Here is a 19,272-nt window from a genome sequence, read left to right on the forward strand (position 1 = left end):
CATACTGTGCCAATTATGGTATACATACCTAGCTCAGGTCGACTTCTCTGTCTTTCCTATCAATAAATTCTATTCTCTCTCAAGCTGACGAAAGGACCATGAGAGAACCAAGGAGTAGGCGGCTGTTTCATGACCGACATGACACACATCTGATAATATACGTGTCGTGAACTGTCACTTATGTGCGTCCTACACTCTTGTCATACTATGCCAATTTCGGCACATACCAAGGTAACGAAACGACCATGAGAGCACCAAGACGTAGGCGGATAGCTGGATAGGTGCTGACAAATTGGCGAGTGTTCGCCAAGAAATTCTTGGCAGGTAATAACAAATAAGCAACATGCTCTCACTAAATTGTTCAATGTGTTAATATGGGAAAGATTGTCAGAAAGTGCGTGTCCAGTTCGCTGTTGCCGCCGCCCTACCAACGGCTCTTCCTCTCGCTCTGCGAGGAGGTAAATGGGGAGTGAAAGCGCACCTTTTGGGTCGCGAGCTGCGCGACCAGCGAACGGACATGCCTCGGGGGGGAACCAATTAGTTGCCGGCAGGCTAGGTTCCCCAAGCCGGTGTCCTCGACAGGAAACGACGTGCGGCCCGAGGCTGCCGCCGTCTTCACCAGTGACTAACGTAGCGAGGAATCGGCCCAGGCCGGCGTTCTACAGGATCAAACTCTAGTTTTGCGCACCGCAGATACGCCCACGTGTTCCAGCGCTCTTATACTTTTATCTTGAAGGGGCTGCGTAAGACGATGAAGACGAAAGGCAGGAAACACACAGAACAGCGCTGTCTTCGTCGTCTTGCAATGTCCCTTCAAGATGTTCAACCAGTACCAACTCGCCCAAATGTCGATTCTTCTACGGTATACTTTTGTGTCGCGTTTAATTGTTCATACATATTCACCCTCGCACATTAGTTTTTTGGATTCTTTTCTTCTTTCTCTCGCGTTTCTGTCTGTCTTTCATCCATCGTAAATCCACACATGGTGCGTTTTTTATAGGTTACGCAGGATAGTAAATTGTTTTTGCTTTGTCAGCATCTCTAGCCTTTAGCTGAAGTGTGCGTGTGTGTGCGTGTGTGTGTGTGTGTGTGTGTCTGTGTGTGCGTGTGTGTGTGTGTGTGTGTGTGTGTGTGTGTGTGTGTGTGTGTGTGTGTGTGTGTGTGTGTGTGTGTGTGTGTGTGTGTGTGTGTGTGTGTGTGTGTGTGTGTGTGTGTGTGTGTGTGTGTGTGTGTGTGTGTGTGTGTGTGTGTATGTGTGTGTGTGTGTGTGTGTGTGCGTGTGCGTGCGCGCGCGCGCGCGCCTCCCTTCACGCCTCCCTCTCTGGTCCACGGTTTATCAGGCCTGGATCTATCGCCCGTAAGCCGTTGAACTATTTTTATGCGCATGTGATGTGGATTAGTATGCCGCCCCATGGCCTACGTTTAGGACTGTGCAGTAAGTTTACCGCCATCTTCTGACAAAGATGCAGTTCGGCTTGAAATGTACCGCAGCAGTAAGTGTGCAAACCATTTAACGTCTTATTCGCCCCTACACTCTCACAGTAATGTCTAGGCGTCTTTTCTTTCTTTGCGATGGTGATCTACCTTTCGATGACAGCTCTTGCACTGCTTTTTGCACGAAGCAAGGATAACGGGATGCGGGTAAAATTAGACCAAAGGGTTCAGGACATGTTACGAGCTGTTAAACAAGCATTTTCGTGTATTCGCAGTCGCTATACTGAACGATCGTATTCGTGCTAGAAGCTAAAATATTCTTCAACTAAATAATGCGTCAGTGGCTATTGTTCAGGCGTGGCACCGCAACTGATGCCATTCCTCATTTTGCTGTTGAACAAGATTGTCTACTCTTCTGCAAATAATACAAAGGAATAAACTCGTGCCATCGTATCGCTCAACTCATATATTAAAGCAGAATGGATGCTACTATGCCATTGCGTTTCCAAATAAAAACTTTTCACGGGTGGATGTCTGATTTCCCCATTATTAATTACTTCTCTCCACCTTGCGGGTTACCACAGAACTATTACGTCATAACAAAAACACGTGACAGCATATGTGCAGAAGAAAGAACATGAGCGCGAAACTTTATTCTGTCTGTGTATACAGAGACCTGATTGCTCACAACGGCGACACCAAGAGTGATGGACGTCAGAAGAGCTACATCGACCTCTACATGGATAAAATTTGGCAAGCTGAGCAAAACAACAATCCATATTTTACAGGTGACCTGTTCTATAGGCTAACCTACTTCTCTTGTAGACAATAATTTATCCATTTTTGATGCGCAGTAATTCCTGGGGCATTTATTTCTATAACAATGATATTGGTTTAGGGTGGCTGTCATCGCCATATTTAGTTGCTCCAAAAGTAGGACTGGCTAATTATATGCCACTTTTAGGTCCAGATGTTGCTACATAGTGTGATGTGGTATGAAAGTATACCACATCAATTTAAGTGAAAGCTTACAAGCGCGTAACCCTGCCAAGAAATTATTGCAACTGTGCACCCGCACCATCTCATTGAAAGCGTCGTCTATTTCCTTTTTTCTCTGTATTAAAGAAAAAACATGACCCAGTTGGTCCACCAGTGTGCCACTTTAGCATGCAAATTATATTTGCAATACGACCGACCACGTACACTCCCGTCACATATAAACAGGAACATGGTGCCCGTTTTCGAGGGGCTTCAAGACGGAGCCCTTCCGTGCAACAAATTTGAGAAGAAAACACCGTTTGATTTACTCATAATTACTAAACCAATCTTTAGTATGTTGGCGCCACCGAGCTGCCTGGAGACCCTTCGACCACGGACACCGTGTTGAAGTTCGTATTGAACGCGTCTGCAGCTCTCGCGTGTCATGCACGAGTCCAGTAATAAAAAATTCAGACAGCCTCATGATGACCCTCAATCAGCTACAGCACCCAGAACATCACTGCTGAGGCGCCACTTCACGTAGGAAAGAAACAAAATAGGAGAGGCCCTGACATCACGTCTTTGAAGCCGGAATTGCAGCCACGTTAGTGTGTCATCTCCCGTTTGGCCTCCAATCAGCCCGCCGGAGCAGATAGGCGGGAGCTTTGAACTTGCATTTCTGCGAGCCGCCAGTAGTGTGGGCTATACTACTGGATAATCATTCAGAACAGATCCTTAGAACAGAGCCCACAAAACTTCTGTAACAGTATTAGTGAAGCAGATGCGCTCCTGTGCTTTTCCGTGGTACTTTGAAGATGACGACGAAGACCCACGCCATAATTACCTGAGTGTGTATGTGGCTGACTGAGAACTTATACTCACAGTCAAAAAACAAAACTTTCAACCTTACACGCCACGCTTCAAAGTCAAGTTGTCTCGCGAACAGAATCTGCTGCGAGAAAGACACGGGCCGAGAAACCTATTCCACTTTTCAGAAGCCTAGAGCATCAGCGAGAGCTTCAGGGGCGTGGTTGCGATAGCAACGTTGACGTTTGGGGCACCAGTCCCAGTGGTCCTTTGCGAAAAACAGCACGTGACATCCGCCGCCCTTTCTCCAATAAGTCCGTGCTGGCAGGGGCCTCTCCTATGCTTTCCTTCCCCCATGGTTAGCGACTCATGTGCTATTTCCGCTTGTACTGTATGCGTTGCGTATAATATTGCAGCAGTCATAAACTGCCCACAATTCGTCATACCTTGTTCACACTTTATGGATCCGAGTCCAGTAATAAGTCCAGTATCCAGTCTATGATCACGTTCGCGAAAGATTAGAGAACCTTGCTTCCCGGTGCGCGACGTGCACGAGTAAGTAAGCACACTCTTTTAGCATTTCATTTACTTCTCAGTCTTCGCAGAATTTTACGTTCTATATGGTAACCCGTTCCCTTGTGGTAGAACGGTGTTCTGCCAAATTTGCGGCGTCGCTTACCCGATGCGGCTCACCCTCTTATCCACAAAGGCCCAAATTGGCCACACCTATTTCAGTCTATTATTTATGCAGAAACACTGCCGCTGTGCTTGTGCTACCTAGACAGAAAAAAGACAACTAATGTGTGGTTCGGGTGATGCCCCATTATGCGTTAAAGTGAGCGCCCTAGGGTTCAAACATGAACGTGCATGTCTCTGGCCTCCAGACTGGCGTCCTTGTCGCCGCCTCGTGTGGTGGATCAGCGGCACCGTTTCATAAAATCCCCTGTTGTAACGGGCTAACCGAAATGCGGAGACGGCGGCACGGTTTTCTATCTAATATAGCTACCTGTCACTGTTGAACAAACATTGTTTGTAGCTGATGCACTCTTCGTTCACCAGATATACCACACGCCTCATGAGAAGCTGACAGAAATAAGCAGTGATAATTGTTTGCAGATGGTGGTTCGCACTCTGCCTATTGCATACAAGAAATCACTCAAACACACTGCATAGGATAAGCACAACGATCACAGACATACCTGGTCGTGATGCACCAATTTCTACCCTAAGTAAATACAGATAATCGTATTTTCAACGCGCGCCGCAGTGGAGTACCTTGCTGGTAATATGTGCGACATCGTCATGGGCTCAGCAACGAGCACTAACGTGTACCTGCATTGGAACCTACTCAACCTGGCCAGCCGTGCTGACAACCTACAGGCGGACTTGCAACGGGAGATCGACACCGTTGTGGGTAGGAGTCGTTCGCCCTGCTGGGAGGACCACAAGTGCTTGCCGCTCACAATGGCAACTTTATGGGAGATGTACCGCTGGAAAGTTGCGACGCCTTTCAACTTGCCACGCGGGTATACTGATCACTTTGAGCTCCAGCTTTAGGTCTTTAGTACTTGTAGGCTAATGTTTATTACACTTGTCTATATGTAACTAATTGATAAGTATCAGGTGCAATTATTATGGTGCAGTTTACCAAGAACAACATTAGCATTATGTCATGGTTCCGGCTGCTTTACTGTCATCCCGGCGCTTCTGTCATGAAAATATAAAGCCCTTTAGATATTTAATAGTCCCCTATGCTTACTGCAAGTCCATGACAGATGCGGTTTGTACTGAACTGATTGCCTCTTTTGTAATCTCTGAACGCTATCAAGGGTACAGGTTCAGTTTGTTGTCATTTCAGTGACAAGATTCACAGGAGGACGTAGGGTTAAGTCTCTGCCTCTCCTCTTATATTTACTCGTCCTTTTCTTCACCCCCAGTGCAGAGTACAAAACTGTATACTCATCTGGCGCACCTTCGTCTCTTTCCTCTCCTTGCTTACTCTCTGATTTTCTCTCAGTGAGAGAATGAGCAAAGACATTGTGTACAACTTCTCTAGTAGTCGTTTCGAACCACCTGTTTTGATTTTTGCAGTGAGACGACCCTAGGGCACACTTATAACTCAGCATCTCCCAAATTATTAACAACATTGAAAAGGTCAAAGTGCCGGTGCATGATGCAGCGTCGGGCCCAGAGCACTGCTAATCGTTAGTGGTACTAGCTTGCACCTGCAAAAGAGCGCGGCAACATCGCATTCAACTAAAATGACTGTTTATGGCGCGGTTGAACAGTTTTCAGTTGGCATTTTTGTACAAATGCCATAGATCTACGGCAGATCTACATTGTGTCGTCCCTCTAAGAACAGGTCCTAACCAAATTTTAACATTTTGGTTTACTGGTCACGTAAATCACGGAAATTTAGCACGAGGTTAATAAACAACCATGGTATCAGGGAGGAAGTTCGGGATATATATTTCTGCACAACAATAAGAAATAGTGATATCGCCATAAGGACACACTTGTTCAATGGAGACATAAGCGTCAAGTTTTTTTAGCAGATTTATACAAGACGTACGCATACATTGCTTACGGAAAATGTTTTCAACATTTTCAGCGTTGGCGAAAATATGAAGTTCGAAAATTACGATTTGCCTAAGGATACCGTCGTCTTTCCAAACCTGTTGGCAATCCACAGAAACACGAAGTTATGGAAGGACCCGGATACATTTGATCCATCGCGTTTCTTGCGGGCTGATGGGAAAACTCAGACGACGAGGCCGGGAGGGTTGCTGACTTTCTCGGTTGGTAAGTGACACATTCCGCTTGGAATATGCCATATTTTATTACCTATAACCTGCAAAAGAGCAAAAAATGTCACAGCTTCGCCCGAAAGTGAAGCATTGATTGCGATAACAATTTAGTGGACAGCTATACAAAGTCAGGATAGTAGTTTTATTGGTTGTATACACTTGTAAACACAGGCATACTAACTAAATTAACAAGCACGGTGCCACGCGCGCACATGCAAACATGGACACATCTCACTCTATGACAGCGGAAAGTCGCTGTTAAAGCACTGGAGCAAGGAAGCGCGAACGCAGCAGCGAGCAAGTTGACCTTCGTGCTGCCTCTCGCATCAGCCCGAACTAAGCCGCGAAAATACAGCGCGTGGCGTACTCTGTACCCGTCGCAGATGGATGGATATATACAGCGGCCCGGGCAGGCGCGCGCGGCCGCCAGGACCACCTGGAATAGAATACGCCTTCCCCCTACCCCACCCTCCCCCTGGAGTCTTGGGGAGCCTTGCGACCCGGATGGGCGGGAGCGCTCGCCCGGGCCGCCCGGAGTAGTACGCACCCATGTTCCCTACCCTCTCCCCGGAGCCTCGCGCATGGTGGAAGACGGCGCGCTTCATCGTCGCTTTCCTCGCTTGCGTGCGCGTGATTGAACCGCGATCGCCGGCTCACCCTGGCACGCTTTCAGTCGAACACATAGCATAGGGCGCTCGGCGCCGATTTTGTGGCCCTTGGACTGTATACGAAACCTCACGGCGACGGAGCCGCCAATGGGAGCAATGCGCCTAGAGTGTTCCTATAATTGCTGTCGCAATAATAGACAAACCAAGCTTGATTCTTACTGCAATAAACTAGCACGGATCTCTTGAACGCTGTTAAGTGTGCTTTTGAGGACTGAACGGTACAATCTTTAGAATTCTTGGAAGAAAAATATATTGTCTTCTACCCTCAGTAGCATCAGCTACAAGGACAATATGAACGAGTTTCTCATAAAACTAGGCTTTGCAATTGAAGGAAAGCTCATTCTTGTCCGGGTTCTGAACGCGGAACCAATGCATTCGACGGGTGGTCGCTATTCCATCTGAGCTAACGAAGCTCTAGGGGATCATAGGGCAAGAGCGAATCATTTGACAACTCGAATCGAAGGGCACAGACTTTGCAACTCTGTTCTGCTGGAACCTGCAAGGTGAAGAATGTATTTTGCAAGAGAAAATGCGTCATTTTCTCAGCAGTATGTACAGACACCTACAAGAATAACTGATGCAGGTTTCTCGGAAACTCAAGTTTCACAGTTGAAGACAGATTCTTCCTTATCTGGGGATCCATTTGACCCGGGACCAGTGGCTCTCAGGGTTGTTGTTTTTTTCTGTAACATGGGCTATTTTGCAGTGGAGTGTGTGTTTTTTTTTCGCTTCCGCACAACAGGGTTGCGATATATTGTGTCTTTGCACTTCTAATTGTCGAACATTTCGCCCTGAGTCTGTGATCTGCTAAACTCCGGTTTAGTTCAGGTGTTCGATCAACCGCCCCAGAAAGGTTTCGCCCCGGCTTCTATTCCCGAAAAACGACGAACCTTTTGTTTGTACCTTCGCCTACTGTCTGGCGGAAACATATCTTTCTGTTCGCGATTATTTCTCCACCTTCAGAACCTCCGCATAACTTAGTTGTTAAGAATATAGTGGCATTCACGTATGTATGTGAGGTACAAAGGCTAGCGATAAAGAGAAAGAAGGTATATTTAAATGTCACTAAGCATAGGCAATGTTCTTATTATGCTTATTTTGTCCTGTCCTATAGTAAGACAATAAAACGTTTGATTTAACTTTATCCGAGGCTACGGAAAGCGCTATAAATTATTATATCTACACACGTTAAGAGTAAGGATTTGTTTTTCTCGTTTGTATTTGGTTCTTGTTATCGATTGGTCATGGCCGGCGGATGATTGTGGTCAAATAGGCAGAGTACCGCTATGGCCACTCACGAAATGCGAAGAGCAAATAAAAAATATGAATTGACAGACAACGTGATGTTATGTTGGTCATGGAGCGTGGTGATTCAATGCGACACCTATGCATATAATTGTTTGTTTCCTCAGGTCAAATTCCTTCAATACCTTTCAAAAAATTTAAATTGCCAAATTAAGAGCCTACCAGGTTTCACTCTCCGGTAGACTACAAGGGGGCGCTGCACCGGAGATCTGCACATTTTCCTTAATCATGAAATGCTCTAAGCTCCCGTTAGCGACCTTGAGTCAAAATCCAGAGTTATTATCCGCGCACTCACACGAGAACATCCGGACAAGTTCCAAGAGTAGAACGAGATCTACAACTCTTTGTTCAAAACCGCATTACATGCCCTAGTAACTCCCAAACTAGTTACAAAAATATTGCTTCCAAGTTTTACCTAATGTTTGTTCATAATATCACTAAAGCTGTAGCTTCCAGTACGCTGAAGCTTTATTTGCAATTTCCAATAGCAACGTTCAAAAGGTAGACACAGGGCACCATACACTTCAATTCTGGGAAATTGAATTTGCTGTGAACCTTCTGCGCTTGCTACGCTGCGGCGTGGTGTGGTGCCGCAAGCGTCTGATGCGCCGTTTTGCCTTCACGGCGGAAGTAAAAATTCAGGAAAGAGCAGTACGTCACACAGCCAGCCTTAGCAAGCGAACGCTCCGTGAAACCAGCCCTTTGATCTGTGGCGGCCCAACACGTGACCTTTTGCGTCGAGATCGCGGAGCAAGAATCAAGAGTTGTTGAGACGTTCGGTCGTGCCGCCTTCGGGCGCTTTTCTTCTTTTATCTGGGCAGTGCGCTCAGTAACCCTGGCGTCTTTCCCTGCCTGTCGTGCTCCCTTGAGCCAGTTTTCATCGTCTAGCTGGGAAGCGTCCATATGGACCAGTGCACTGTATGGCGTGGTGCGGTGTGGTGTGGTGGGGTGTGCCGTCGCGAACATGCACTGCACCAATTTTTAGGTTATGGCTAGTATTATATCCAACCAATCTACTTTGTCGGTTGCAATCTCACGCTTACATCTACTCTCGATTACGGGAGAGCTTTTTAAAGCGAAAGCTTCACTGGCCGCGAACTTGCGATTTCCCCGTGGCGGTGTGCAGCGGAGGCACATGACGTCACAACGCGCTCCTCGCCGCGGATATTTCTCTCTCTCTCTCTCTCTCTCTCTCTCTCTCTCTCGCTCTCTAGTCACTACTGCGCATGCGCCACTAGTAGCACCGAGCCACAGGTGTTCCGCCGCTGCGCAGCGACGCGCCTTTCCGCCACCGCTGTTTAGTATGTCGTCACACCGCGTTCCTCTTCGTTGCGCTAGCCTCCGCTCGCTTCTTCAGCTACGTGTTGGAGGATTGAAAAGGCGAGCTCGCGTGCTCCGCAACCACAGTTGAGGCCGCAGTTTGGACGGCGACAATCCTGATAAGCAGGAGGAGGCCTGGAATCGACATCGGAACGAGATGAAGAGGAAACGAATCGCCAAGGAAACAGACGAACAGTGCGCCGGACGACTGGCTAAACGCCGCAACGTAGCTAGACAACCAGACTAACTTGGACTTGCAATCAAGATTAACCAAGGCTAAACACGCTATGCCTTAGCTTTCGCTACGTATATCCTGGCATAGCCGAGCTAAGCCACTGTTTTCCTGTGTTCTTTGAGCAGCCGGATAAGCTAATTAACCAATCGCCTTTATCATACGAATGCACGGGAACGCTTCTGCTTAAGCAGAAAAAAAGAGAATTGTTAAATTGCGACTAATATGTTTTGTTGCGTAGTGAGCTGCACAATTATTCTGAGGAAATGCACTTGTCAAAGCCACCTGTTTTCAGCATGTTCTCTTTCTTTAGTTTCAGATCAAAAGGGACAAAGATAGGTCGAACACATTCGTGGAAAAAAGTGCTGTCGCTGCTGACCGCTTGTAGATACCCCAAATTTTGTTAGTGTGTAAGAATGTTGCCAACGCGAGCGCCGAAGAGATATTGAACCAATATCTGAATAATCCTCTGCAGAATGCAGCACTGTATTGCAGAGTTACCATGTGCTCTGTGATAGGTTTGCAATCCCCTTTGCAATCTTACCACTCTTTCTGACCGCATGTCTAACCACGTGTTTTGGTTTACTCTCGAACCCTGTCCTAGCATTGTAAACAGTTTTCTTCTTGGAGAAATATCATAGTCGTCGGCATATTGGAGCTGAAATGACTTTTCGCCTACTGCTTTATTGTAATGGTAGCAGATTTACATTTTACTAAGTGATGTTCCGTGTAGATTTTCCGATGAATTAATGGAATCAACTAATTAGCTATGTGCAGTCATACAGCGAACAACCGACGGCAACCTTCTATTGTAGTGTGGGCAGTAGAGGCTCGATTACTTAGATTTCTAGCGTTCGTAAGAATTACGTGTCATTAGTTCGTCCCCTCTATACAAGAAAATTCTATCTCACGATTCTTCAGCTCCGCTTGACTGCTCGGCATCCTCAAGTACAAAGGTAAACACATTTCTTAAGCTTTTAGCGTTGGGAAATTTGGCATTGGTAAGAACTTTGCATATCTTATTTCTCGTGATTCGCATTATGCTACATGGAAACGGACTCTTTAAGGCGTAGAATACATTGAAAACGAGCATATTTTTCTGGTTTCAACCAGACGTGACGCCTTCTTGCTTGGTACTCTGCAGGTAAGAGAATGTGCCCAGGAGAATCGATGGCCATGGTCCAAATATTCCTCTTCATGACGACACTACTCCACCGATTTCACATTCTTCCAGTAGAAGGCGAGAAGTACGACATTTCGCCATTCGGACCATCCCTGGAGCTATTAGACACGAAGCTTCGCTTTGTTGTGCGCCATTGAAAGTGAAGATCACTACTGAAGATAATCATTCTGGAAAAAACGCACAAGAATATTGACGAACCTTTCCAAACCAGTCACAGTATTTTTAAGCCAAACCATACTTGAACTTATTGGTTCCACTTTTGCCCCAACATCCTCGGGAAACAATAAACTTTAATTGAATAAGTTTGCAAAAGTGATACTTTCGGACTAGTTTAATCGGGAAATATATTCACAGAGGTAAGGGAGACGAGACTTACACATGAATTGTGCATTCGGGAGGCTGTTTATCTTTTCGTGTTGACCAACATAGGTGATTTTTAAGAAGTTATATACGTTAACGTATAATTATCACAAAGCGTAAACCCACGAAGAAAAAAACTGATTCCTTGCCGTTTCGCATACTCTCTTTCGAATATAATAGAAAAATTGCAAGGATTATTTATTACCAGCAGGACATTCCAAACGCATATAAATTGTTTTATTCTAGTGAAGCTCTTTTTGTTTGTTTGTTAAGCTTTAGAGTAGTACTGCAACAGCGAACGTTGGATAACGCTACATCCGAAGATCAGTTAACGGACAAACCTCTTCGTGGTCTTTAGGCTCTTCCAGAACAGATATACCTGCTTTTGCAAATTAGGTTTCTATGAAACGACTCTATGTGTTACAAGTCAATTTAAGGTTAAACGCTCCGCAGCTGATAATCAGAGTACCGACCAAAAACTTCTTATCTGTGCAGAAAACTCAAACCATTAAAGGCGGGCTTCAAGGATGCACAAATATACTAGGTGAAGGCACTATCGTAATATTTGTTTAAAATGCTCATTTTAAAAAAGAAATCCAAAATAAACCAGCAGCTCGACTTTTTTCACCTGTTCCAGCTGCAACTCCAATACTCTGAGGGTTTTCTTCCGCACTGCACAAAAAAGTTTAAGCACGAAATGCTTTTAGCTCCCGTTGTTCCGTTATGGTGCTGAATCGTTCAAGCGTGTTGTCCAACTTTAATTTAAGTTCATGGGTTGAGGGGCTATGAAAATGTGTTTAAAACCTTAATTCGTCCTGTGTAGTGAATTTTTCTTGTTTCTCAATCGATTTCATCGACAACTGCTTACATACCTGAGAACTTCAGAGCGCGAACTTGTTAAGTGTCTAGCTTGGAATGAAGTGTTAGACGACGTTAGGTTCCTAAGCCGCGTTAATCTCATCTTGAGCTCGTTCCGATAAGTTTTCATTAACATTGAAGTTGGTTCGCTCCGCTGAACCATTCGGACGCACTGCAGTGTATTCCTGTATAAGTTCGATTACCTGTGTTTAAGCCTCTTCCCCTCGTCTATGCATAGGTCCTTCCATGATTTTTTAAACTTATCCTAGTTCCCTCTATTCATGGATGCTGCTCAGTGTTTACGAATGCTAGCCATTGTCGTTCCATCGGCAAAAAAAGCTTATGTACACACCACAGATGAGAGTAGAGCAACCTATCTGTAATTTCACAGACACTTTCCATTGGTCTGTGGTCCGTGATGTCTAAGGCAAGAAGAGGGGGCTCAACTACCCTACCGTCTATGACTGAGGCTTCTAAGGAAGGCGCTACATACATGCGGTCCAAACAAGCCTGTGGGTTATACGACTCCATATGTGCTGAAATGTTTTATCACGTGGTTACATATACGCATCAAGTAAATTATATTGTTCTACCAGTTTCTTACGATCCGAAATGTTAAAGTCGGTCGTTTTTCTAGCTGGACCTGTTCTATCTGTTAGACTGGTAAACACACAGTTAAAGTCTCCTGTGAAAATGAGGTCTTTCCTAAGAGAAAGGGATTCAGTTGTCTGTAATAGCTCGCCATCGCTGGGCTTTTAACTGGTGCATACAGGTTTATGAGCCTAAATTTCTCCGTTTGGTACTCGCAACCGCGTTCTACCATTCGACCTTCTGGATAAAAACTGAAGTGACATCCGTTGAGAAGTGACTAATTTATTACTATGATGCCCGCCCCACACGCGTGGTGTGTAGGCAATCGAAAAAAAGAACCTCTAGCCCGCAATAGACTTTCAAGGCCTTGAGCTTTCTCCAAGGAATCTGTTTCTTGGAGGCATGTCACAGTGCTGTTTACTGGCGAGTCTTGCCACTGTTTTCCGCTTAGCCTGGTTACCAAGTCCACTAGCATTCCATGTAAATATATTTATTCGCATGACTTAGTGAGGAAAAAAATAATAATAAAAAATGACTTTACGTGTGTGGTATAGAAATATAGGGATTCATTAGAATTCATTTGCCTGTTCTGACTTTACCTGTAAACATATCTCGGTTGCTCTTATTGTTTATGCTTTGTTACTAAGCCCATTCGATTTTCACTTATTGGTTGTGTTCCTCTCAGAGAAACGCTACCCTACCTCATGAATTGCTCGTGCCCATCACCACAAGGTTGGGTACGTTATACTACAAAGGAAATGTAAACACTCGACTTGACATAATATGGGAACGTACCTTATGAATAAAAAACATACATTGTTACACTGTGCATTGTTAGAAAACGCTGCACAGATGAAACAATGGTCGACCAGCAGCACAATGTAGCTGATGACCTCATGCCAGTTTGAGCGGATGTTCACTGAACGAGTCATTTCATGTGCTGCGCTGCTTCAGAAAGTGAACACTATGTATCTGCCGGAACAGACTTCTACTGGTGTAAGCACATGTTGAAACAAATGCCTGTACCCATTGTGCTGCAACTGCCTCTATGTAACGATGCTCGGCTTAGGCCTGAACAAGTGACGTGTCACGAATGACCAGCTCCTCAACTAAAGAAAAAAAAAGGTGTAACCCGTTTGTACACTCATCTCAAACAGAAAAGTCTATGTCAGAATAACTGGTGACCCGACTTAATTCACCTTCACACAAAGAACACTCAAAGAGGGCAGGGAGAGCTCCACACCAGAACAAACAGCGCCTGTTGTGCTGCCATAAGCAACAGCAGTAGCGAACTACCGCGTACCAGTCTGAACAGCTGTTCACTACGCTCAGCCATTCCAATCACTACACCTACTTCAAGAGGAAAAAAACACTGTGCGACCAACGCAACACATACTTCTGCCGGTTTGTGTACATTTAGAAAATAAGTACATATACCTAGCTTACTCCATCTACCCCCATACGACGAAGTTGAGCATGTGTCTTAGCAAGCGACAAGCTGTTCAACTGTGTATACAAAAACATTATACAATTATTTCAACGGAAAATGGTACACCATCATAACTGGTAAGCGGAATTAATTCTCCTTTGATTGAAGGCCGCGCTGAAAGCTGGAAAGGGTGTTGTGCCGCCACAAGCAAGTGGTATGGAACAAGAGAAGACAAAAAAACTTCACACAGGTCTTTTTTCCCTCAGCTCTTCTGCAACAGTGTGGAGACCATGTGGTGTGCAAGTGATCAACGGCAAGGTCGCTACGCGAAGGTGGCTACGACAGGTGCCGATCTTAGTGGCTGTTCACTACACTCGGCCATTTTTACTGCTATACCTGCTTGAAGATAGAAAGAACACTAATTGCCGGTACCAAGTTATCGTGTATGCGCATTTTGAAAATAAATACTTGTACCAAGTTTTATTCGTCTGTCTTCATGAACAACTGACCTGGGCAATTATTGACAATCTGTTCAACTGTGCCAAAGAAAAAAAATTCAGTGTCATTACACTCTCTGAATGTGGATGACCAGCGAAGCTGTGTACGGGGCCGCTTAATGGCGAGCTGTCCATTGCCGTGCGTCAAACGCCTTGTCCACTTAAATAGAAGGCGAGGCGTGACTAGTCGCTCCTCCACGAAGTTGAGCCTCGGAAGATGATGAGGCACCGGGGGTATACACACCAACGTATTGTTGTGAAACACGACACGACACCTTTTACTAACGAATCCCGGAACCTAGAACAGACACGCACCTCAGCGCACTCCGAGGGCGCACGCTGCTTCACCGTAGCCAAGAGGCGATCGTGCGTTGGTCGACGTCCCCTAGTGCAGTAATGGGTGTGAGGTCACTCGAAAACCACAAGCGGTCACACACAACACAGGCCACAGGAAATTGGTTCCCCACAAATTCCCTCCGAAACCTTGCCGTTGCTCCGGTGAGACGTTCCAAGTTTGCGGAATCGGGGCCATATGGACGGTTCGCATTTTTTTCCGCCTCGCGGTCCTGCCGAGCGGCACGTTTACGGGATCGCCACCACGGGAGAGCGCAAGGAAAAGAGTTACGCAAGCTTGGAACGCCGACGGAACGAGGCCAGTGCGAACGTAGACATGGCCTATGCGGGTCAAGGTGTAGAATCTGCTGTTATCAGCTCATTATCTGACACCCGTTGTATTTGGACCTAAGATAATAAACTTATTGTTGCTAGTTGGCGGAGTGCATAGAGCTTGCTTCACCTTCGCCATGGGTCGGCCCACTATTGTACTATCTCCGGGATTGGCCCACGTATGGAGAGAAATCTCGATCTACACGGCTCGATAGACCCACACAATCTTTTCCAGAACCCAGCCATATACAGCTTCGCTGTAAAAAATAAGAATTAAATTTTGGCCTAGTACCAGAGACTGCAAGGGAAATGTGTACTTTTTTTATTGTGCACTTCTTGAATATTACTTTTTTTGTAACTTGCATAAGCTACTTGATTCTATAGCTAATTCGAAGCTATAGCTAATTCTATAGCTAGAGCTAGAGCTATAGCTATAGCTAATTGAACGAATCGTGAGGGCTTTACAGTTTACCTGTGGCGGTGTTAGGCACATTTCTGTCAGATATTCTTCCTATTGTGCCTAGGTATGGCGACACAACCAAGAACTACATATCATGCCGTGCGTTTCTGTAAATCAATTTACGAAGATGTTGACATCTCGTAGAGGTGTAGTCGGGTACTCTGCTCTAACATGCGGCAAGAAAAGCAACTGCCCGAGTTTTATCTGTAACATGAATCACTGACCTGGTAGCCGGCGAAATGTAATAGCCAGTAAGCCTTAGACTAATTCCTGTGGCGTTCGTTATAGTGAACATTCGCAAAGGCGGGTGAGCGTTTTCTGTTCGAAAAGGAAACGTGGCTCGCTATTGTTTCTGCACTGCGCCTATTGGTGGTGAAGTGGAAAAACCCGAGTTTTGTTCCTCCTCTTTCTTACACAGACCTATTCACTAGCTTAACTAAAGCAACCCTTTAGCATTTTACTGCTGGATTCGTTCGGGTTTTGAAAAGCTTATAGTAGCGCTAGGTCATTAATAGGCCTCAGGCTGTGCTTTAAAAATGACGACGTTAGGGCCACTCATTGCATTGTAAATTCTAACACGGGATTGATGTACATATACAAAATATTTTTGCGCACAACCCGCTCAACCAGAATAGAACGAGGTGTCCTCAACAAATATAAATAAATAACGCTGATCGTCCTGTCGTCCTATAAAACGTCCCAAAATGTCTTATAGCGGCAGGTGGCCTATGTTCAAAGTGGTACAAATTAAACAGTGACCGCCTGCGAGATAAACCAAAAGCAAGAAAAATAAATGGACACGAGTCAGTATATTTCACCCTGAATGTGAAAGCGTAAATAAGTCTTGTCGCGTGGGTAGTATTTTGAATATTGCGGGTGAAACGTATCCGGGCCTCACTGAAAAAAAGATGTCTTCGTAAAGTATTTTTTTAGACGATTTGGTTCATGACTGAAAGGAAAAAGAGAAGCGCGAAAGTAACAAAGACGAGACGAGTACATCTTACCGGTGCTTACTTCTGACTTAGCTTTATTGAATAAACCGCGATATTTACAAGTACAGCACAAGACCAGCGTGGGTTATCACATTCATGATAACCAACCAAGTATCAAAAAGTCACCAGGACTACCCCCTCCCCCCCCCCCCCCCCCCCGCCCGCCGAAAAACAACCACCTCATAGCCATGCACCATGACAGAACCACCATGCACCATGCGACCCAGTATACCAGAGGTGCTAAGATATAATCGACATCATCGCACAGCACGACGCTTGCCTTTAAATATACTTGAAGGCAGGTTGAAGTACATGCGCTGGCTAACCAACTAATAAAAACCACAAAATACAACACTTAAATACGGATATGCTACACCTGCAACCACAACCCGGACGGAGTGCATAACAGAACAACAAGTAAGAAAGCAACGACAACCGAGGCTACTTGACTAAAAAGTATATGAAACCTGAACTATAGAAAAACAATAACAATTCTTCAGGAACGAGGCGCTGCGTCAATGAACAGCGATGAACAAAAACGACATTGCATATCATATTGACCACAAATAAATACGGGGAGAGCGGAATAGAACGGAATGCAGTAAACACAAACTAGGCCAAACTGAAGTTCTTCTGAAGAACGGCATTATTTAAAGAGCGAACTGCTGCGTCAATAAATTGGGACACTACACGCATTGTACCAGTAAGGCGACTTCGTTGTTCTTAAGTGCTAGAGAAGGCGTGCTAATGCACTTGTCATCCAACTTCATAATATGAAATGACTCAAAAAGTTCCCCCTCTGCGCTCACTTGTTTTAAGAATTGTTGCTTCTTGTAGTTCATGATTCATATACTTCAGTGAAGTAGCTTCAGTAGCGTTTGCTTTCTTTTTTTTTTGTTAGGGTATTTACCCCTCTGGGTCCTGGTTACAGGTGCAGCATCTGCTTAAGTATTATTTCTCTAGGTTTTTGTTAGCCATTTCAACAGCGCTTGTTCTTCAACCTTCCTTCCCGCATGTTTAGACGCAAGCTTCGTACTGTGCGATAATCTCGATTGTCTCTTGACCCCTCTGGTCGCACTGTTCTTTCGTGGTGGATGGCGGTCATTTGTTTCTTTTTTCCTATGGGGGTGGGGGGGGGGGGGGGGGGCGTAACGGTACTGGTGACTTTCACATTTGGTTGCTTATCATGAATGTGATAGCCAAATGTGATGTTGTGCTGTGATTAAAATATCACGTTTCTTCAATAAACCTCAGTTGGAAGTAACTGCCCGTCTGGTGTACTCGTGTCGTCCTTGTTTCTTTCGTCCTTCTGTTTTCCTTCTCATTAAAATGTCAAAGAGCCCGACTGAGAGGACAGTGCACGAAGCGCTTGTTCCGTTTAGCAAATTTAAGGCAAAATGGGGTTGGGGAAATGCAATATACGTATTTCTGGAGTCGGCTCTTACCACTTGATCAAAACTTTGCTTTCATTTCAAGTGCGCTTGGCTAAACTAAGCAAAGAAAAGAAGCGTCAGTAACTGCAGGTACATCCTCGAATAAAATGTGTTTCTTGTGCAAGCAAATGTACATTTCGTCTACACGATGCAGTAAGGCACTAAGATGTGCGACTGCTGCCGCCGGGAAACCCGGGAGAAAACGTAGAAAGTGGGTATACCAGCAAAGTAGCCATTGCTGATCCCTTTTCATGTGCAAACGTATTTGGAGAGCCCACTCTCCCCCCATTTTCCACAAAGAACATGGGTATACCAGCAAAGTAGCCATTGCTGATCCCTTTTCATGTGCAAACGTATTTTGAGAGCCCACTCTCCCCCCCCCCCCTTTTTTCCACAAAGAACATAGCAGGTCCATGGGCGTAGAAGTTCTGCTTCTCCTTCTTCTTGGATGGCCTTGGGCATTGCAGAAAGACACGATGCACACGACAACCGAGTAGAACATCTCCCTTTGCAGCATCAAACATTATTCATATTGTGAAAAAAGCAGACAAGACATTCAATTGCACATACACGCAAAAAAAGAAACTTTATAATTACCATTTCTGCCGTGTGTAACAAAAAAAAACGCAGAATCACAAAGATATACAATGTCAGTCAGTGATTTCAAGTTACCTGACTTTCTTATCGGGAACGGAACCAGAAAATACTGTTAGAGATGTGGTGTGACCGGCAATCTATTTGTATTTAATTATTTTGATAACAGCATCTCGTTTAAGCAAATTGAAAAATACTGCGTTGACCATTTCAGTAATATATTTGTCCCCCAACCCGCGTGAAAAACTCGAACAACGCTGAATATTATCCACAGCTCAGAGGTCTGTTCGTGAGAATGCTCGGGCAGTCTGGGTGGGAGGAGGGAGGCTATGCTTACAATTGCTATACCGAAAAGAGGGGCAATTTTGCTTAGGTGCTAACATTACTGGTCTACGCGTTCATGTTCATCAGTATATAATGTCGCCACCATGCCTAGGTTAAAATGCCATCGTAACTATTTTAGTTCCACCTCCAAAATCCTAATGATTTATTTACAGAGTCCAAGACAGCGCTTGTAAGCAGGCTTCATAAACTTTGAACTTCGTTAGAATTGGAATAGTTCTATAAATTTATCATGGCTGTTGAAAGAAATGAACGATTTTGCTTGCTATTAGACGTCAGTCGCCAATAATACAATTTCTCATCTACGTATTTTCTT

The 19,272-nt window shown here is 45.0% G+C and overlaps 1 protein-coding gene and 1 pseudogene across 2 annotated transcripts in view; both read left to right on the forward strand.

The window, feature by feature from the left end:
- The window catches only part of LOC129386284 (cytochrome P450 2H2-like), a 253,436-nt gene extending 241,700 nt beyond the window's left edge, over positions 1-11,736 (forward strand). Inside the window, exons 7-10 of one of the 2 annotated variants that reach the window (XM_055074087.2) lie at positions 2,107-2,222; positions 4,487-4,745; positions 5,831-6,021; positions 10,696-11,736. In XM_055074087.2, coding sequence (XP_054930062.2) covers positions 2,107-2,222; positions 4,487-4,745; positions 5,831-6,021; positions 10,696-10,871 — 742 coding nt within the window. In that variant the 3' untranslated portion in view covers positions 10,872-11,736. The remainder of the gene's footprint in view (positions 1-2,106; positions 2,223-4,486; positions 4,746-5,830; positions 6,022-10,695) is intronic. The other variant, XM_055074089.2, reaches the window with a different exon arrangement.
- A 3,403-nt stretch (positions 11,737-15,139) lies between these two features.
- On the forward strand, positions 15,140-15,319 carry LOC126537225 (U2 spliceosomal RNA; annotated as a pseudogene).
- Positions 15,320-19,272: the final 3,953 nt, after the last annotated feature.

The sequence above is a fragment of the Dermacentor andersoni genome, chromosome 4 (assembly GCF_023375885.2).
Source record: "Dermacentor andersoni chromosome 4, qqDerAnde1_hic_scaffold, whole genome shotgun sequence".
Classification (NCBI taxonomy): Eukaryota; Metazoa; Arthropoda; class Arachnida; order Ixodida; family Ixodidae; genus Dermacentor; species Dermacentor andersoni.